The sequence below is a fragment of the Lichenostomus cassidix genome, chromosome 21 (genome assembly GCF_008360975.1).
Source record: "Lichenostomus cassidix isolate B80296 chromosome 21, HeHo_3.0, whole genome shotgun sequence".
NCBI lineage: Eukaryota > Metazoa > Chordata > Aves > Passeriformes > Meliphagidae > Lichenostomus > Lichenostomus cassidix.
The window spans coordinates 4,891,159-4,908,874 of record NC_139501.1 but is presented as its reverse complement, the minus strand read 5'-3'; the positions used below and the strand labels follow the sequence as shown (position 1 = coordinate 4,908,874).

At 45.6% G+C, this 17,716-nt stretch overlaps 1 protein-coding gene across 4 annotated transcripts; it reads left to right on the top strand.

Annotated features, from left to right (window-relative positions):
- C21H1orf167 (chromosome 21 C1orf167 homolog) lies at window positions 1–16,888 on the top strand. Of its 4 annotated transcripts, none has more exons than XM_085079747.1 (21): window positions 1–1,814; window positions 1,921–3,750; window positions 4,290–4,333; window positions 4,914–5,109; window positions 5,285–5,460; window positions 5,942–6,039; window positions 6,391–6,574; window positions 7,003–7,184; window positions 7,476–7,662; window positions 7,837–8,059; window positions 8,652–8,821; window positions 8,985–9,081; window positions 9,481–9,623; window positions 10,123–10,331; window positions 11,047–11,191; window positions 13,352–13,616; window positions 14,191–14,299; window positions 14,542–14,749; window positions 14,849–14,984; window positions 15,723–15,833; window positions 16,510–16,888. In XM_085079747.1, the coding sequence occupies exons 2-21, from the start codon at window positions 2,458–2,460 to the stop codon at window positions 16,567–16,569; spliced, it is 4,236 nt and encodes a 1,411-aa protein (XP_084935873.1). In that variant the 5' UTR covers window positions 1–1,814; window positions 1,921–2,457; the 3' UTR covers window positions 16,570–16,888. The 4 variants fall into 4 exon arrangements, with proteins under 4 accessions (XP_084935873.1, XP_084935874.1, XP_084935872.1 ...); XM_085079748.1 differs by having other exon boundaries at window positions 6,388–6,574; window positions 7,479–7,662; XM_085079746.1 differs by having other exon boundaries at window positions 6,388–6,574.
- Window positions 16,889–17,716: the final 828 nt, after the last annotated feature.

Here is a 17,716-nt window from a genome sequence, read left to right as displayed (position 1 = left end):
GTAGCTCTTCTGGCCTCGGAAGTTTTAAAAAAGCACTTAATCAAATCTTGTGAGTGAGATTAACCCTACTGCTTAAAAGTGCTTATGTTAAAGTCCTGAGTTGCAATTTCAGAAGGCATACAAACATGATTATGAAAGGATGCTACTTCTTCCAGATCTCAGTGAGACTGAAATAAGGAATGAGTGAGGTGAAGGACACCACCTGAAATAACCATGGTGATGTACCTAGCACAAAGTACTGAAATGGAGAGGTAAAAAAGCCCCACAAGTTATCAAGAAAATAGATTATTATCAAGAAAATAGATTACGTCCAGTTTCTTGAGCATAAGGTAGTCCAGAGCCAGGTTTTGAGTGTTCACAGAGCAAGACAACGCTGACAAACATGGTGCGTTTATGTCCTTTTGCAATTTAAATCCTTTGTAACACCCTTTTGTGATACATTGCTTGTTGATTGGATATTTCTGGGATGCAAGGAGTGCTTCCATGGAACACCAGTCCACTGCATTTTGTGGTTATACTTCATGCAGTGATAGGCACCCTAAGGAAGGCAGCTGTGCTTTGTCTGTTCACTCTGTAGTTGCCAACTTCAACTTGTCTGGAAAAAATAATGGGATCTTTCCGTTCATGGCACCCTCGGTGATGTATGAAAGGCAGTAACAGCAGTTCCCAGGGATAATTGCAACACTGCCTGACTGTCTCCTGCTGCTTTAGGAACTGTGTTTGCTCCCCAGATTGTGGTGATTACTGAAGGAGTTTGCATGTGAGAGGGACAAACGAGCTGTTACAAACAGGGACAACTGAGCCTCAAAGGCTCTCTTAGAAGAGAATGAGATAAACACAGTTTGGAAACAGAGTGCAATTTGACAGGAGGCTTTCTGGGATTAGAGTGTATTTGAGAGAGACAATGGGCATTGATTTCATAGGCCGTTGCTGTCTCTTCTCAGATTGACTAGGGGGTTTTAAGATGATAGAGATGTGTGTGTCTTTATGCAATACCATTTTCATGTTTTAAAAGAGAGGTGGAAAAGAATGGTGGTTAGAATGACAGTGATTGACAACTTGCTTTTAAAATCTGAGGGAATGAAAGCACAGTCCTCTCAAATTGCACTTACCTGTTAGCAGCAACTTATGAATCTGTTCTCAGCATGACTGTTATATGTATAACCGTCAGACTTAGTGGCTAGACTGCAAATTAGGTCTCCCAGCTATGCTTAAGTCTTCCAGATTAGGGGACAGTATAGCTTCTCTGGATACATAAACATGGTTTCATCTTTTAGTGTGGACAAGAAGAAATTAGTCTGTGTAGCCTTGAACCTTTGCAGGGCTGTAGCGTAATATGTGAACAAATTTTCACTTGTAAAGCAGTTAAAGAGAACCTTAAGTCGAGGCCCTACCTTTCCTACAAGCCCTGGAGAAAATATGAGTGTGGAGGAGATCTGAGATGGATTTCCCATCAGTGATGAGGGGTAAGCATTGAACTCCAGCTGGAGCTATGTTGTTCTGACATCTGTGAAAACATTTTTTTTAGACCTGTTGTTTGTCCGTTTTGTGTAGATCTGGTAAATGTAAAGCATCCAGGAAAAGCTGCTACACACTACCTTGTCATGGCAGCAGGATAATTCAGCCTTGCTAGAAACAAATTCTTTCTGAGGCTGCAGGTGCATAATGCTGGAAGTCTTTGTTTTCCAGGTTTTTGTTGAGAACTGAATCATTCCCTTTCAATCATTCCTGCTCTGCTGGACATGATTGTCTGCTGAAAAACAGGAAGAGAGTAGAGGCTGGTGGATGAGAGACAAGAAATTCACAAGGAAAATGTACCCAAAGGCTTTGGCAAATTAGGCAAGATGAGATAGGAAATATGCATGGTCCTTTGTTTATATTTCTTCTTCTTTGCTTATATTTCTTCTTCTTTTTCTTCAGAGCAAAGAAACATTCAGAAGAACGTGAATCTCGATCTGTATTTGGGCACTAGAAGTCGAGTAGACATTTCTCATCTCTGGCCTGAGGCTGCAGCATTCGGTGTAAGCCCAGAGACAGCAGCACAGGGTGTGTACCACACCTCTGTCAGATGGGAAGAGATCCCAGTCTGAGACAGATTAATCTCTCCTGCCCTTCTCAGCCGTTCCAGGACGCTGCCAGCCACTTCTCCAGTTCCTGCTTGCTGCAGCAGAATAATCTGTGCTCTAGGCTGCAGCAGCACGGCTCTAAGTGTGTGACTCATAGGAGTTCCCATCTTGCTTTGTCAGTGCTCCCTGCTGTGAATCTCCCCCAGAGGCATTTGCACCTTGAGGCTTGTGGTTTAGAAGGGAGAAGGAGTGAGAGTATTGACTTTCCTCAACAGCAGCATCAGGAAGCTGCTCCATCCACACTGCTCACCATCACTATTCAGAAGGAAAGAACAAGAATTGTGACTATCCAGTGGAAAACCAACAGCATCAGCCTTCTGCTTCTTCTTGTATGGATCCTGTGAACCCTTTACTGGTCAATGCACGTTTGTCATCTCATGCTGCAGGTTCCCCTCTTAGGCATGAATTAGTGGTGGGTCCCTCTTCAAGGAGCTCAGGTGAAAGTGTGAATGCTTGTCACAGCTCAGCCCTGACCCTGGAGAGTCTTGAGCCATCTAATTTGGAGTCCTTTCAGTGTCTTTTGCAATCCTCACAGATTTCTGCTAGCTTGTACTGTTCAGTCCAGAGGCTTAAGCAAGAAAGTGCTTTGATGGGGATACGAGGCTCCCTCCCTCAGGAACCCAAGTCTTCTCCAGTCATTGGCCATTCATGCTTTGCTCCTGGGGATTCAGGTCCCAGTATCCTGACCATGGGAGAGCAGCTAGCTGCAGCAAGAAACAGTGCTGCTCAGGCAAGATTGAAATGGGGTGTCCCATTTGCTAAAGACTGGAGCCTTAGTGCAGTGACAAGGGACTTCTGTCCTGCTCAGCCTCTATCTGTCTCTCACAGATATGGATACATTGGCCCAAACACATGGAGAACCAATATTTCATGTGGCATGCAACCACAAGCCCTTGCTTCTGGAGTGAGCTCTGGCAGGCTAGTGGATACAGAAACAGGTTCTTCCTTTAGTTGCTCCCCTTTCTTCAGATGCCAGTCCCTGGTAAAGCCATCTCTGGAAACTGGTAGTCTTTATGTTAACAGAAAAAGTCATTCTCCTGGAAAGGTTGTTAAAGGAGAAGAGACATGTAATGGAGCATCTCCATGTGTTGAGTCTTGGAAGAAAGACTTTTCAGCCAGTCTGTATCCAGAGGGTCTGCAGGTGTCACTGGAGACAGATCTGGGGGGAGCTCAGGTGAATGTTGGTGTAGCCATGTTTGGGACTCCTACAGAAGTGCATGTGAGCATCTCTTCTCCTCCTGGAGATAAAGAGTTTAGATCAGGCCAGCAGCTTAGTGTTAAATCTGTAGAAGTCAACAACTCTTGTCTTAAGTGCAGCAAAGAGTCAGAAGAGGTGTGTGACTCCAGATCACGAGCAGCCAGAAGAAGGGCTGCAGCAGGCAGCAGCCAGTCCAGCCCTTTGGGTACACAGGCTGAAGAAGGCTTTGATGAATACTCTGATGTAGATTGTATGAACATGAGCAGAGAAGGAAGGAGAAACAAATACTCCTACCAAAGCAGCTGGAGGAATTTGGAAGCTGATGCCAATCTTGAGCAGTCTGAAGAATGTTCTGTAGAGAGGAATGCCAAAGAACCACGGTGCTGTGAAGAAGGGAGCCAGACACAGAAAACTGTGCCCAGAGAGGTGAGGGTGTGCTCACTGTGAAGCATCCCTGCTCACAGGTACTACTTGTGCTTGTTTCTGCTGCTTGCTAGAGGTGCAGACTTGAGGTACAAGTGATGGGGATGCTTGTCCTATATTTTTTTCTTGTCGCTGAATGGCCAGAATCTCCTCTCTTGCAGTCCTGCTTCATCCCAGTGTATGCATCTTTCCATCTCACATGCTTCTTCCAGCTTGTCCACTTGGTTGTTTTTGGAATGTAAACATCTGTTTATGTTCTCTGGTCTGCATGCCAAGGGAAAGCATTAAACTGGTTTTTACTCTGTGCATTGTTGCAGGGCCCTGAGGTTTCAGGTTTTTTGTGCTTTTTCATGTCTGAAGTATGTAAGAATATTCACAGAGCAGTGGTGTGGGAGCAGTGTCCAAGGCATCTGACATAATATACCACCTTGAGGCAGCCCTGCTCTGCTCTCCATCCAAAATGATGTGTGCCACAAAGACAAATTCTTCAACAGAGTGGAGCAATGTGAATAATTGTGAGTTACTGTCTCTTGTCTCTGCAGATCTCGGAGGACAGCTTCTGGTCATTGAAGGTGGATGAGCAAAGGTAAAAAGACCGTGTTTAAGCATGAGTATGCTGGTAGTTAACAGAGAAGGGCTTCTGGAAAGTGGCTAAGGAGCCATGTCCCTGGGAGCATTTGGTTTTAGGACTCAGCCTACATTAATCTGCCGTGGTTGGCTGAGGGGCTGCATCCATTGCTTTTCAAAAGGATGTAATTTAAAATAGAATATGATCTAAAAAATAATTTCTGTATCTTTCGATTCCATCTTCTAAATTCAGCCTCAGTTGTTGCTAGCAATGAAGAAGTGGTGGTACCATCAATTCTACTCTTCAGTGCAGCAAATTGCAGTGTGTTCACTACACAGTGAAGATCAAGAGCTAGACTTATCCATGGGATGGAATTTAAATTTGTGGATAAGATGTGAACCAGTTTAACAGCAGTGATTCCTTAATTTGGTGTGAGATTGTAGGTTTTCCATTCTTCAGAGAGAATCATTTGAAATAATCTCTTTACAGCTTGGTTGAGCTCTGGTTGCCACCTCCTGGCTGGTTTAACTTTCCTTTCTGTTAACTGGAACTCACCTCTTTTTTTTTTGTTTTTAAATTTCTGGCACTTGTATGACAGACAAATCCTAACAAGGTGTTTCCAAGCCTGGAGGAGACATATCCTTTGGAAGAGGGCAGCCAGGCAGCTTTACAGACACCAGCTGCTTCGGAAGGGCTTTGGTGCTCTGCAGTGGGCTGTGCACCAGAGGAGGACACAGCTGGAGGTGGCCCAGCAGAGACATGCCTCAGCTCTGCTAGCTGCCAGCTTCCAGAGGGTGAGCACTGGCTGGGGACAGTGGTGTCATGAACTTTCTGCTGTGCAGTCAGAGAAGGCACAAATCCTGTTTGGGGAGGAGGAAGGGGTACCCTCTGTGAAATTCAGTGATGTAGACCCTACTAGTACCAATACTCTGTCTGCAGTTTGTTCTAATCATGTGGTTTCTTCTTCAGTGGAAGGAAGCTGTGGCAAAACAGAGCCAGAAGGAAGCTCTGCAGCCTGAACCTTACTCCTATACCCAAAGTTCATCAGCAGGGGTTCTTGGAGTAGGAAGATTAGCAACTATGACAACCTCAGCTCAGCATCAGCTTACAACAGGATACTCAAAGGAAGTGGAGCAGGCTTGTAGGTAAGCAGAGAGCATTCTCTTTCTGTTATCTTGGACAAGGGGAGGCTTACAAACACAGGGAAGTATTTTTCTCAGATGATAGCAGACTTGTTTCCATGTCCTTGGATGTATTGCTGTGGATAAACTCTGCAAGAATTAGTAGTTTATTGTTAAGAACTAAACAATCCTATTTCAGAGCTTCTGTGCACTAGTATTTGCAGTCTGATTTGAATGTCTGACAGAAATACTCATGTGCTAATGCTTGGCATTGGCTATCATCTGCATGTATGATAAGGGTGTAAATGAGATTGGAGTGAGGCAATACTACAGTCTCTAGCAGTAATTTAGGCTATAGAGATGTCGAAAGAAAAGTCTTTTGTTGAGCCATCTGATTCTGAAGGCAGGAGAACAAGTCAAGACAAAGAGAGGAAAGCCCTGGATTCTGTTCTGTGAGTGCCTCTATGGACAGCTGGATGTTAAAGCATGCTTGTGGCTCTTTCAGGATGGAGGGAGAACTGTGGACACAGTTTCGTCATAGGCAGAGAGGAGATGAGTTCTGCTGGAGAGCTGAAGCAATCAGAGACATGAGACGGCTGGCTGGTAAGCACACATTCCATAGCCTTGGAACAGCTTGGAGATAAACACTGTTCCACCAGTTTTTTGGTTTGTGTCTAGTTGTTGCTTCGAGCTCTTTCAGAACCTGATCCTGCTGGGTCAGTATCTGTGATGGTGGAGGGTGGCCACTCAGCATGTCATACAATTTTTGCCTTGCTCATTGTATGAATTCAGCTGCAGCACGTGTTGGTTCAGCAATGTGAGCTGCCTTCCTTAGGTGTCCTTCCTCTGGCAGCTTGGAGTTAAGCCTGGGAATGTTTGCTGTGTGACACTAAGTTTTTTGAAGTTCTGTTATTTCTCTCCCTGTCAATCTCTTCCTGCCCTGTGACACAGCAGCTTTCAGACTGTGGCGCCTGCAGAAGGAGCTGCTGAGCAAAGAGGAAGCCAGGCTTTTGGAAGCCCGTGCTGTGCTGGAAAAGAAGAAGCTACGAAACATTTTCTGGATGTGGCATTCCCAAAGCTTGGAAATGAAACAGATTATAACGCTGAGAACTCAAATCCAAAGAAACTTGGTCTCTCGGTGAGTTGATGAGGTCTGTTTTTCCATGTGAAAAGTCATTCACTGTGAAAGTCCAAGGGATAACAGAGCCAACCCAGACAGTAATAGTTGTTCCATCTTAAAGCCATGTATCCTTTGGTTTTAGGAGTTAATAAAGATCAAAGTAGGGGTAGAAACATAGAAAGGAACTGCTGTAGCCAGAGATGTTATGACTTGCCCCTTGTGCACTGCCCAAACCTTTTGGTCCTGACTTTTGATGTCCTGAAAGACCAAACCTGAGGGCAGGCACTGTGCTGCTGTTCTCTGAGCATGACAGTGGCATTTTACTGAAATAAATGAATAGAAGCTCAGGAGATGACAGCTTCTGTCTGTTTTTCCTGATCTAAACCCTGTCTCAGGAAGACACATAAGCTTGTGTGTTTTTAAATATTTTTCCTTGGCATTCTCAGGTGCTTCAGTACATGGAAGGAGACTGTTGAGCAGAAGGCACTTGACAGGTACAACCTGGCCCATTTCAGAGCAGTATCACTGAGGAAGCACTTCCAGCAGTGGGTTGAGATGCTGCAGGTCAGAAGAGGTGATAAGCAGGCAGTGGTGAACCTCTTCTTGCTACGATGGAGGCATTATTATGGTGAGCAGCTTGGGCTCTGTGCAGAATCTAAGCTTTGGAGGTGCTTCGGCTCCTTCTTCTTGTACTGAAAACAGAGGGGTTCAGATGGTACAGGATATGAACAAACCAGGGTGGGCAGAAGACTACTTCTGGGTGTGTCAGGGAAGCTACTGGGAGATTTGTTGCTGTGCTTCATAAACCAAACAGAAACTCTTAAACTTTGCTGAAAAGAAACAATTTGAGGGTTGGGCTGGGCTGAATTGCAATGCCTTGACACAAACAATCTCTTGTTCATTTATGTCACTGGTTAAGGAGCAGCTATAAGCTCAGTAGCTGACAAGACTGTGGCAGAGAAGCATGAAGGTCAGACATCGTGGACTGGAGAGAAACAGTTTCTGGAGAAAACAGGCTACTCTTTTGATGACTTCTGCCAAAAACTGAAGCTGCAGAGAGTATATATGGTGTGGAAAACAAGGCTGTGTGAGCATCGCAAAGCTGAGTGAGTGCAGAAGAGCCAGTCCCTGGAGCCCTGCCCCCATTAGTAGTGTCCACTTGACTTTTTGAACCTTTTTCAAGAACTCATTTTACCCCATCTATTGTCCATCATGCCTGTGCTAGTCTCCCCCTCTGGTATTCTTCTGTCACTTTACTATCTCAATATCTTCTGTCTCAGTTCTTTCTTTCAGACTTTGGAGCAGTGTAAACTCAGAAAAACTCTCAAATTATGGCACCAAAAGTATCTCATGATGAAGACAATTGAACAAAGTTCTGAACACTCACATAGAGCTGTCTGTGAGGAACCTCTTGCCATGCTGTTTTCTGAGGACCTCTCAACATCATCTGGCTTTGACAGCAGTGGACCAGCTACTCTGACCTCCCAAAGCTCATTAGAAAAGGTGAGAAGGTCTTGGTACACCCAGAATGCTCTGAGGTATTAAGTTACTGGGATTTTTCAGGGGAAAATTTCTGCTTCAGTGTGATATTTTCAACAGCAAACTCTGCTTAACATTTAGTGCTGAAGAGCACTGAATCTGTGGGGTCCTGAAGCTGAAATGTAGTCTGAAGGTGTAAAGTTGATGCTCTCTGTGCCTTTTCTGGCTCATCATTTCGAGATGTGGGAAGGTGCTGAGCTAGTGAGGTTCCCTTGTACACTTGGTTCTGTTTGTGGCTGCAAGGTGGAAGGGATGAGATATAAAGAGCCTCATCACTGAGACAGTGCATATGTCCATTTGCCCTTTTCTCAATATAGAGATACATGTATTTCTCCATTCAGTATGGAAATTACTAGTGTAGAGATAACTGTCCCATCACTTACATGTTCACACTCCAGAAGTGTCCTTGCTAGCCTGTAATTCCTTTGGGTGCATTCTGGATTTGCCTGAATCCTTGCTGAAAAAAGGAGTAAGCAGCATGGTCAGAACTGTTGGCTGAGTGCTTGCACTGTAAGGACACTCACCTCACAGCATGTTCCTCCCTTCCTACCTGCAGGAATGCAGTCTTAGTGACAGCAGCCAGCACGGCTTGTCCTCCCTTCTGACTGCTGAGGATGTCACACACATGTCGTGTCACAGTTCTTTCCTGCAACTCCACCAGTGCACAGAGCTGCCAGCTGAGCTGGGTGGGGAGCTGTGCTTGCAGACCTCCTTCCCTGGGTCTGGGTGAGTTGGAGACTGGTTTTTTGGGATGCTGGTAGCAGTGACCCCTTGTTTGGACTGGCTGGATTCCTTCCTTCTGGATAATCCCTCATGTCATGTCACACCATCCTTCCAGGGGACTTTATCTTCTTTCTTTCCTTCATCAACCGACACTTTTGTTTTGCAGAAGAAATTGGTTTGTGGGGAATCAGTTCCAGTCTTTGGTGCTGCAGAGCCTGGATAATAATTCCCAGCTTCTCACCAGTTACTCTGCATGGGAAGAGGTGAGGCCTAAAAAGTGTTGTGTAGAATGTAAATGTACAAGTGTTTGCTGCATAGCCAAATTTAGCAAAGAGCCTTTGAGTTTCTGTATCAGCATATGGAAGGTCTCGCTGCTATTTTGTCTTCTTTGTTCTCTCTCAAACAGAAGATTTGGTAGAGTGAGGCTTTTCTCAGGGTAACTCTTCCCTACCATTTGTCAGCTAAATGGAAATGGGGCAGGTATTAGGATTTAAAAGGGATGTGTTAGACCCTCATGTCTGTGTGTTCATGTGGGGTGTGTGGGTTAGCAACAGAGCTGGGCAATCACATAAGTAACAGTAGCAAGGAGAGATGGCTGAGCTGTGTGGAATAACTGTAATACAACAGCAGTTCAAGGCCCTTTTTGCCTTTCTGGATTGCAGGGCTGCAGTTCTGACAAGGAAACGAAGAGTTGCTGGCAGCAAGCAGAGAAATTCTGCCTGCAGAGGTGCTTTGCTGTGTGGTCAGCTCGAACTCAACATCATGTAAAGGCCCAGCAGTTCTGCAGGCGCATTCGGCTGTCTCGGTAAGGATTGTGCTTTCCAGAAGTTTCCTAAAGCTCTCTGTTTTGAAAACTTTATACTTGATTTAATTAAAAAAAAAAGGAAAAAATTCTTTCTCTAGCTATCTTTTTTTGTCTTTAGTGGGAGTTTTGCAGCCTATTATTTTTGGGCTTTTTCAGCTTCAAGATTATGTAAGAACACAGTAATTTCTGGTTTGATGGGATGCCTCACAAGTTAGAGCAAGCCCAGCTCTGCTGATACCCACTGAACTGCCCTTGCTCCCTACTCATCCAAAGCTAAAGAGCACAACAGGCTTGGCACAGCCAGGACAGAATACCTTACTCCCAACAACTTGTCCTGTCCATCATTTCCCCTGACATTTAATGGGGAAAGGATGTTAACAGATCAGATGTGTTTCCAAACTCCCTCCTGTATATGTTTGTTGTTAAATTTTCAGTTACAATGGTGTGTATCTCTCTGAGTTGATCCTACAGTCAGTGCAGCAACCTTTGTTCTTCTCAGAGCCTTTCTCAGCTGGCACCATTGGGTCGTGGAAAATAAGAACCAAAAAGCAGCAGCAGCCCTAAAACATGAAGTTCACTGTTGCCAGATGGCTTTCAGCCTGTGGAAAAGGAGACTGGCCCAGAAAGTGGAAGTTGACCGGAGATTCAGGTGTCACATTCACCAGATGACTGCTGATGCTCTGTGGCGTTGGCATTCCTGCTGGCAAAGTGAGTTACCCCACCCCACTGCAGCACTTGTGTGTGTAGGAGAGGAATGCTCTGGGAATGGTTGGGATGGAGAAAGTTGCACTTTTGGCTGTAATTCTGTGCACTGCTCCCATGGAAAGGCACACATTATTCCAGGAGTCAGTAGGTCAATGTGTCACTGAATTCTTCAGGACACGTGCCCTGCTGTTTTGTAGTGCTTTCTATTAGGGGAGATATTCCTTTGGCACTTCTACCTGCACTACCAGAAGAGTGTTCAAGCAGTGTATTTTAGCAGCTGGGGAGTTAAATTGAGTTCTGTGCAGCATTCAAAGTTTGAACATGTCTCCTCAGACCCAGCAGTCAGGTTTTGCTTCAGTGAGAACAGGGTGTATCTTTTGGGGTGGCTTAATAGTCCTGATCCCTCAAGGAATTCCATATGCTCTACATACTTAGTCTGTGCCAGGGAAGAAAAACTCATGATTTTTAATGGAGAACCGCCTTGCAGATAAGAGGGGAAGCAATCTGTGATCCCTTGCAGGGAAAATATAAAAGAAGGTCTTACTGCCTTGCAGACAAAGCATGACCAGGTGAATTGAAAAGTTTCTCCAGCTGCTAAAGAGAGGACAGGAAATCTTAGCAAGTTTGGTCCCATTTGGTATTTGCAGCCTGTTCTTGTCTGCACTCTGCAATGGAGAAAATCATTGGGCTGAGCTCAGGAAGGTGTTCTCTCTCCCAGGGAAGCATGCTCTGGAGGAACTGCAGCAGCAATGGGCTCAGCACAGCTGCCAGGAGAAGAAGAGGATGGTCCTGCAGACGTGGTATTGCCAAACGAGGAAGCAGAAATATGCTGTTTTATTTTGGGAACGTTTTCTCCTGCACAGGTTTGTTTCTTGCTCTCAAAGCATTTCCAAGGGAAGCTTTCTGTGAAAAGCAATTTATGTAGTAGTATATCCACTGTATTCAGAGCAGAGCTTGGGTTTGAAAGTGTGGATAGCTTGTGTGTAAATGGAGCTTCTGTAGGAGCTCTTCTCTGAGGGTGTGTCTATACTGAGGGGTCTCTTACCCATAGCCTCACTCCCCACCTCATTTTTCTCTTTCAAAAATCCTTTTCTTTCCAGAACTTGTATTCAGTCTTAGTTATGCATGGTATTTGTACACTAAGTGAAGGAGAGATGCAAACAAATCTGTGCAGTTTAAAAGTTGAAAGCCTCATTTTCACTTCAGTATTTGCTGAAAGGAATAGTGGGCAGAGTTCTTACAGAGATCTGATGTTTATAAACCTGAGTCTTTTAGGATTCTGGACACAGAGTGTTCATTTTCATTTAATGTAAAAAATTGAATTCAATGTGTTCCTGCAGCAGAGCAGTATAAAGCTTATGAAGGGAGAACCATGATTTTTCAACTCCTCTTGGTGTTACTACAACATAGGTGAAGCTGTACTCTGTTTTTGAGTCTTATGTTATGTTGTGGTTTATGTGTTAGTTTTGTTTGTGGTTTATGTTGTACAAGGCTGTGCCTGCCTGAAGTGCAGAGAAGTGTCCAGCTGTAGTGAACCAGGATTGTTGAGGTGTTTCTCTGAAATAATTCAGGAGGATAAGAATGAATAAGATTATTTATGCCAAGGGTTCATTTCAGGCATGAGAAGTGCAGGTTTGGCCCAAGCAGGTTTCCTTTTGAATTGCAGGTTCAGACTGAGAGGACACAAAGATCTGCAGAGGAAAGAGCAACTAAAAACCCAGTAAAACTTTGGTGGCTGTGATGTTTAGACTGCACTTACCCCACCCAAATTGCATTTTCCTCTGTAAATCCATCTCTGTGTGGCTCCCTGGTGGGAATTGTGTTTGGGAGAAGCCCTTAATGTTGTTCCTTCCTGTTGAGTGTGTCTCCACCATTAATCTTCCTTCTGAGTCTCCTTTGATGAGAGTGCTTCTAATTTCTCACCTGGATATGGTACAGGCTGAGCCCTGTCTCTTCTGAGGGGGGCATTTTTCATGCTAGGATAACCTGCAATAGCTTCTCTTGATCTTCCAAGAAGCCTGCCAGGCAGAGGATATTTACACCTCTGCCCTATGGTGCAGTGGGGTGATTTGCATAATGAAAGTCCAAGTGGAACGAGGAACAAAAAGGATAAGCCAGGAATTAAAAGCAGATTGGATTCTCAGGATTGCAGAGGAAGACTGGCCTCATGTCCATCAGCCTTCAAGATACAGAGAGATTATTGTGGGTGCAGATTTACTGTGCTGGTAATAGTAACTCCTGAAGTTGTTGATTTTTTGGAATAAAATTGTCTCCATGAAGATTCTAGCTGTACATCCCACATACACAGGGCCTTCGTTTGTGACAGCCAAGAAACAAAATCTGAATCTTGACAACAAGCTGCTGTCATAAATGCTGCAAGCAGACTTCAGGAATCTGCTGGGTTCTGTGCTGAAGGAGATTTTAGCAGTTTTATTCTCATCCCATAATGAAAAAGCCTTCATCAAGCACAATCTTTCAGGTCAGCTGCTAGCACAGAGAAAGACTGAAGACTTGAAGACTGACTAATTTTTTGTTTTCTTTTTTTGAGGGATTCACTGTGTGTAGCAGCAAGGAGGCCTAGGGAAAGCATTTATTTTGTAGGCAAATGAAAAACCTAATATAAGATTGGGTTCAGTTTGTGGAGGCCTTTGAAGAGGAGGAAATGCTAATATGGCTAGAGAAAAGCAGATATTCTCCTGGGCTTTGAGGAGGTGAGAGGTAACAGTGCTGGAAAACTGAAGTAAAATGAGGGCAGGTTTTCAGCAGAAAGATGCTGTAGTTGAAGAGTCTGAAATGGCACCTCCCAAAGATGAGGCACTGGAAAAATAAGTAGCATGGAGAACAATGCATAAATCTTGACTGCAGAAGGAATAATAGGGACAGGCTTTTTTCTTGTTGAATGCTGTTTGGCTTGCTCTGACCATTGGGACACTGCAGGGTAGGTGAGAAAGTGGAATTTGTTCTGACATGGAATTGTGACTTTAGGCATCTGCTGCCTTTCTGTGCTTGTAACTGTTTTTCAGGTGCCTTGTCACTTGGGCCCAGGTCACTGCATGTAGACTGAGGCAGCACGAAGCTCTCTCTTACTTTAAAAGGGTCAGAGAGCATCATCTCCTGGTTGTGAGCTTTACTAAGTGGAGGGACAAACTCTTGAGAGCTGAACAGCAAGTGCCAGGAGGGAGAATCAAATGGCAGGAGCCCTCTCCAGGTAAAGCCTGTCACCGCTGGCGAGTGGCTACAAGAGGACAGCAAGCCCTGCGCCTGGGATCTGTGACTACTGTCAAACAAGTAAGAGAAGATAAAGTTCCCTGTGAGACAGTTACTATTAACTGCCTGTTCCCTCATGAAGACTCAAGTGAGTCATGAGGCACTGAGATAGTGTGACGAGGCTTGTATAAAAACCTGGTTTGATTTGTGGTGACTGCTTAGTCCCTGCTTTGAAATTCTTCACAGACTGTGCACACAACTTCATCACCATAATCTGGCACTGATTGCAGCAACCATCTGGAGCACAGCAATAAGGAAAGGGGACATTTTGACCAGAGAGATGAGAGCACTCCTTTCTCTTTGCTCAAAGATGAGATGGGATAATCACTGTCCCTGCAGAGCAGAGTGAGCTGTCACAGTTGCAGCTTTTTTCAAAAGACTCACAGCTAGCAAACTACAAAGAGGTCGATTGATTTGGAAGGGCTGAGTCAGTCCTGCTGGGATCTCATCTGTGCAGTTTCCAGCCTGGGGTCTAGCACATTAAACTACCTGCAGGGCTATGAGCCTGACTGTCTCTCTAAGGCTGGTTTGTGTGAGTGCTGTCTGTGTGCATTGTGTTTACTCTTGGCTGCAGCTGTGTTATTTCTGTTTGCAGGCCTGCAACTACTGGACCAGAGCAGCTGCCTTTTCCCAGTGCTTACGACAGCGCAGTACCCTCATAGGTGCTAGGAAAAACAGGAAGATATCTCTAACTTGGTCCATGAGTAAGAAGATTCTCCCTCCTCTTCCTTTCACAGGGCCATGTGGGGAGTGTGAGTGGGAAGGGGAGTAATGTTTACCAGCTAAATGACTGGGATTCCTCTGTGGAGTAGGAGCTCATGGCAGTCAAACTCAGTGGGTTGTTTCTGTGTTCAGGAGTCAAAGAACTAAGGGCTCATGGCAGCTCTGATCTCTCCCTCTCCAGCTCCAAGGTTAGCTCCTGTGTGATTCCTCTTTCATTTCCTAGAAAGCAGAAGAGCCAGGAAAGAAGATTCAGCACCAACTGGACTTTTTCCCAGTGCCATTCAGCGCTGGCTGGTGATCTACAGGAACCAAAAAAGAGATGAAAGGCTGCTGGAGAGAGCTGATGTGGTAGGACTTTCTTGTGCACATACAAGGATCCAGGAGAGCACAGTAGAGGTGGACTTGGAGGAGTGGGATAAGAAGTGGCTTGGGTAAGTGGAGTGGAGAGCTCTGGGCTTCCTCTTGCTGATATCATCAGGGAAGAGCTCCCTTGTATGCTGGTAAAGCTTATCTGCCTCCTTTGCCTGCAGGAGGAAATACCTGAGGTGGTGGCATCACACAGTGGTACTGCAGCAGTGCCAGCATGACAGGAGACTGCTCTGCCTGGCAAGGGCATGGCATCAGTGGAGGGAAGCCAGCAGGGTGGTGATGCTGGCTCAGGAGTTGGTGAGTGTCCAGTGCCACAGGGGTGGCAGTGATGGGTGTTACTGGGCAAGCCTGCTCTGCCTCTACCATCCATCCTGGGAGATGAGACCTGGGGGTTTAAGAAGTACCAGCATGCACCAGCAATCCTGGTTTGCTGCCGGGGCGTTTTTTTTTTCCATCATTCTTTTTGAAATGCCAGCTTGACAGAATGGCACATCCACAGATCTAGTTGTGCCTTGCCCTTACAGAGGGGAAGCTGAAAGAGGATGATTTATGTAATTGTCTGTACCCTGTGCAAAAAGTTCACAGCAATTTTTACAATCTTTGTCCTCATCTGTGTTCCTGATACATCCCACTGGTGTCCACAGCTTACCCAGAGCTATCATTTGGCTTCCCTTTCTGCTCACACTCATGCTCTGCCTGGTCCCTAGGCATTAGCTGTGTGAAACGTGCTCTGACCTGCCCAGGTAACAAGATGATGCCTGTATAGTGTGAGGATATCTGTAGTCACTGAGGAGCTGTGCTGGACCATGACAGGGCACTGTCCTCTCCTCATGGTACTGGGATTTAATTAGCCACACTGTCTGCAGGAGAGAGTTCAGCAAGAGCTCTGTTATTAGTCAGCTCTGTTTGTTACCAATGCAAAGACATTTAAGAGAGACCCAGGAAAGCAACTGGAACAAGGTGGGACAGGAGGGAAGTGAGGTAATTTGCCTGCCAGAGCCCAATTAATCTGTGCACTGCCTCTTTTCCTGGCAGGACCAGCAGCGGCTGATGGAAGGGGCCTGGAGGGTGTGGAGACGAAGATACTTGCAAAGCAGTGTGGTGCAGAATCTTTTGGAGGAGGAAGCCAGGAGCCTCCTGTCTCAGGTAAGCATCCATGACTGCTTCAATTCAGTGGACCTCAGTGTGTTCCCTGTATCTCTCTCCCTGCACAATGCACTCGCTTAGGGAGAAGTTGAATACATCAAGGAATGGGACTTGCAAGTAAAAAAGGGAAACAGCTTTCAGCTTTACATGGGTTCATCTATGGGTGTTTTTCAAAGCTTTGTGTCAGGAGTCAATTTCCCTGACGTGTGCCCCCTTCTCTGCTGTTATTAGTGATGTTAATCCCCTAATCTCCTGCCTCTGGAGAGCCCACTCAGGGAAGAAACAGGCTCCACATTGGTGCAGGAGGACTGTGCTGACTTGTACCCAGGTGCAGGCAAATCACTATGAATTTGAGTTACTAGGCAAAGCCTTAGAACTCATATCCAGTTTGCTCCTCTCCCTGCCTCTCAGAGATCCATGCAGGATTAGGTCCTCCTTTAAGGAGAGAGGAGCAGGTGCTGAAATGAGAGGGCAGAGGGAGCATTGGTCTTTCTTCTCTCACATTGATTTGTACTCTGCATGGCTCCAGGAGAGACAGGGAATGGTTTTGAGTGAAGGATGAAGCAGCTGGCAGAGCCATTGGTAGAGGGAAAGCTATGTTTACAGGTACTGTGAGAGTGGCTGCAGCCCCTCAATGGTAACCCAAGTGTTGGATTTGTCCACTTTCCTCTTCCAGGCCTTTGGGAGGTGGCGGCAGCTCACAGCATTCCAGCGCAAGGACAAAGGATCCTGCTGAATGGAGGGGCCTGGCTGCAGCTGCTGCTCATTTCAGGACACAGGGAGGATATGGCTCCTGTCACAACAAAGAGCTGGTCCTGTGTCAAGAAAGAGAACACTGTGCTCTTATGATAAAAGCAGTGCTGCAGGCCAGAAGGATGACAGCCAAAGAACAACCAGGAAGAGATGATACCTAGTGAATTGTCCTCTTTAAAGGACTTGTATCCTACCTGCTTAGCAGCACAAATGGAGAAGTTACTCCAAGTCACTGTGAGGTTGCACTATTCTCCTCTGGACCCTGCTTTTGCTGGAGTTCTGATTAAAGGTCAAAAAAAACACCTTACAGGTCTTCCTTTTACTTAGTGTTTTTTCCCTGGACAGGAGTTTGGTGTCAAGGAGGGGGATATGCAAATACAGTCTCATCTCTGAGTAGGAGTTAGTGGGTGCTAGATCCTGTTGATTCCAAAGTCTGGCTAGGTGCAAACACAGGTCTTTATTTTTAGATTTGGCTTTTACCCTGGGGGGGACAGATTTCCATATGGCTCCCACCTCCTCCCCCTGTCTAGGTCCATCAGCTCTTCATTAAGCCTTACAGTGGGTGGCCAACCTCCTGACTGCTTCCTGCTGGTTCCTTTCTGTGCTGAATGGGCAAGGGATGAAGAAACCTGCTGGGAACAGCTGAGCACCAAAAGCTTTGCTGAGGCGAGACAGGCGTGTCTGATCCCCAGCCTTCCCATTACTTGCCTCTGTGATTGATGCCCTGTAATTACCCTGGATATATGAGCCCGGTCTCAGACAGCTGTAACAAGAGGGTCTGAAGAATCTGGAAAAGGCTTTTCTTCCTTGCTTGTTTGAAAGAGATGCTCACAGCATGGTGGGGATCTTGAAATCCCACTGGGAATTGCCCCGAGGTCTTGTTTTCCTAGCCTGTGGCAGCTTTGCAGGATTGTTAAGTACACAAAGCAGCAGCAGTAGCTTCCCCAACCCCCTTATTCCAATGCCGTGGGGCCTAAGGCTGTTAAGAGTCATTAGGTCAGGAAGGATAGGTTATCTTTCCTGATCTAAGCTTATCTTTCCCTACAGGCATTGGAAAAGGACACCACAACTCCTGTGACCTTGCAGAACTGAGCCAAATAGTATAGCTGATTACTTTTGGTAAATTCTAT

Bases quoted from the DNA above. Each gene is read 5' to 3' on its own strand.
- C21H1orf167 (XM_085079746.1), top strand. From the start codon at position 2,458: ATGGATCCTGTGAACCCTTTACTGGTCAATGCACGTTTGTCATCTCAT. The intron at 14,300-14,541 runs GTAAGAAGATTC...TTCATTTCCTAG, and splicing joins ATCTCTAACTTGGTCCATGA to AAAGCAGAAGAGCCAGGAAA. The intron at 14,985-15,722 runs GTGAGTGTCCAG...TTTTCCTGGCAG, and splicing joins TGATGCTGGCTCAGGAGTTG to GACCAGCAGCGGCTGATGGA.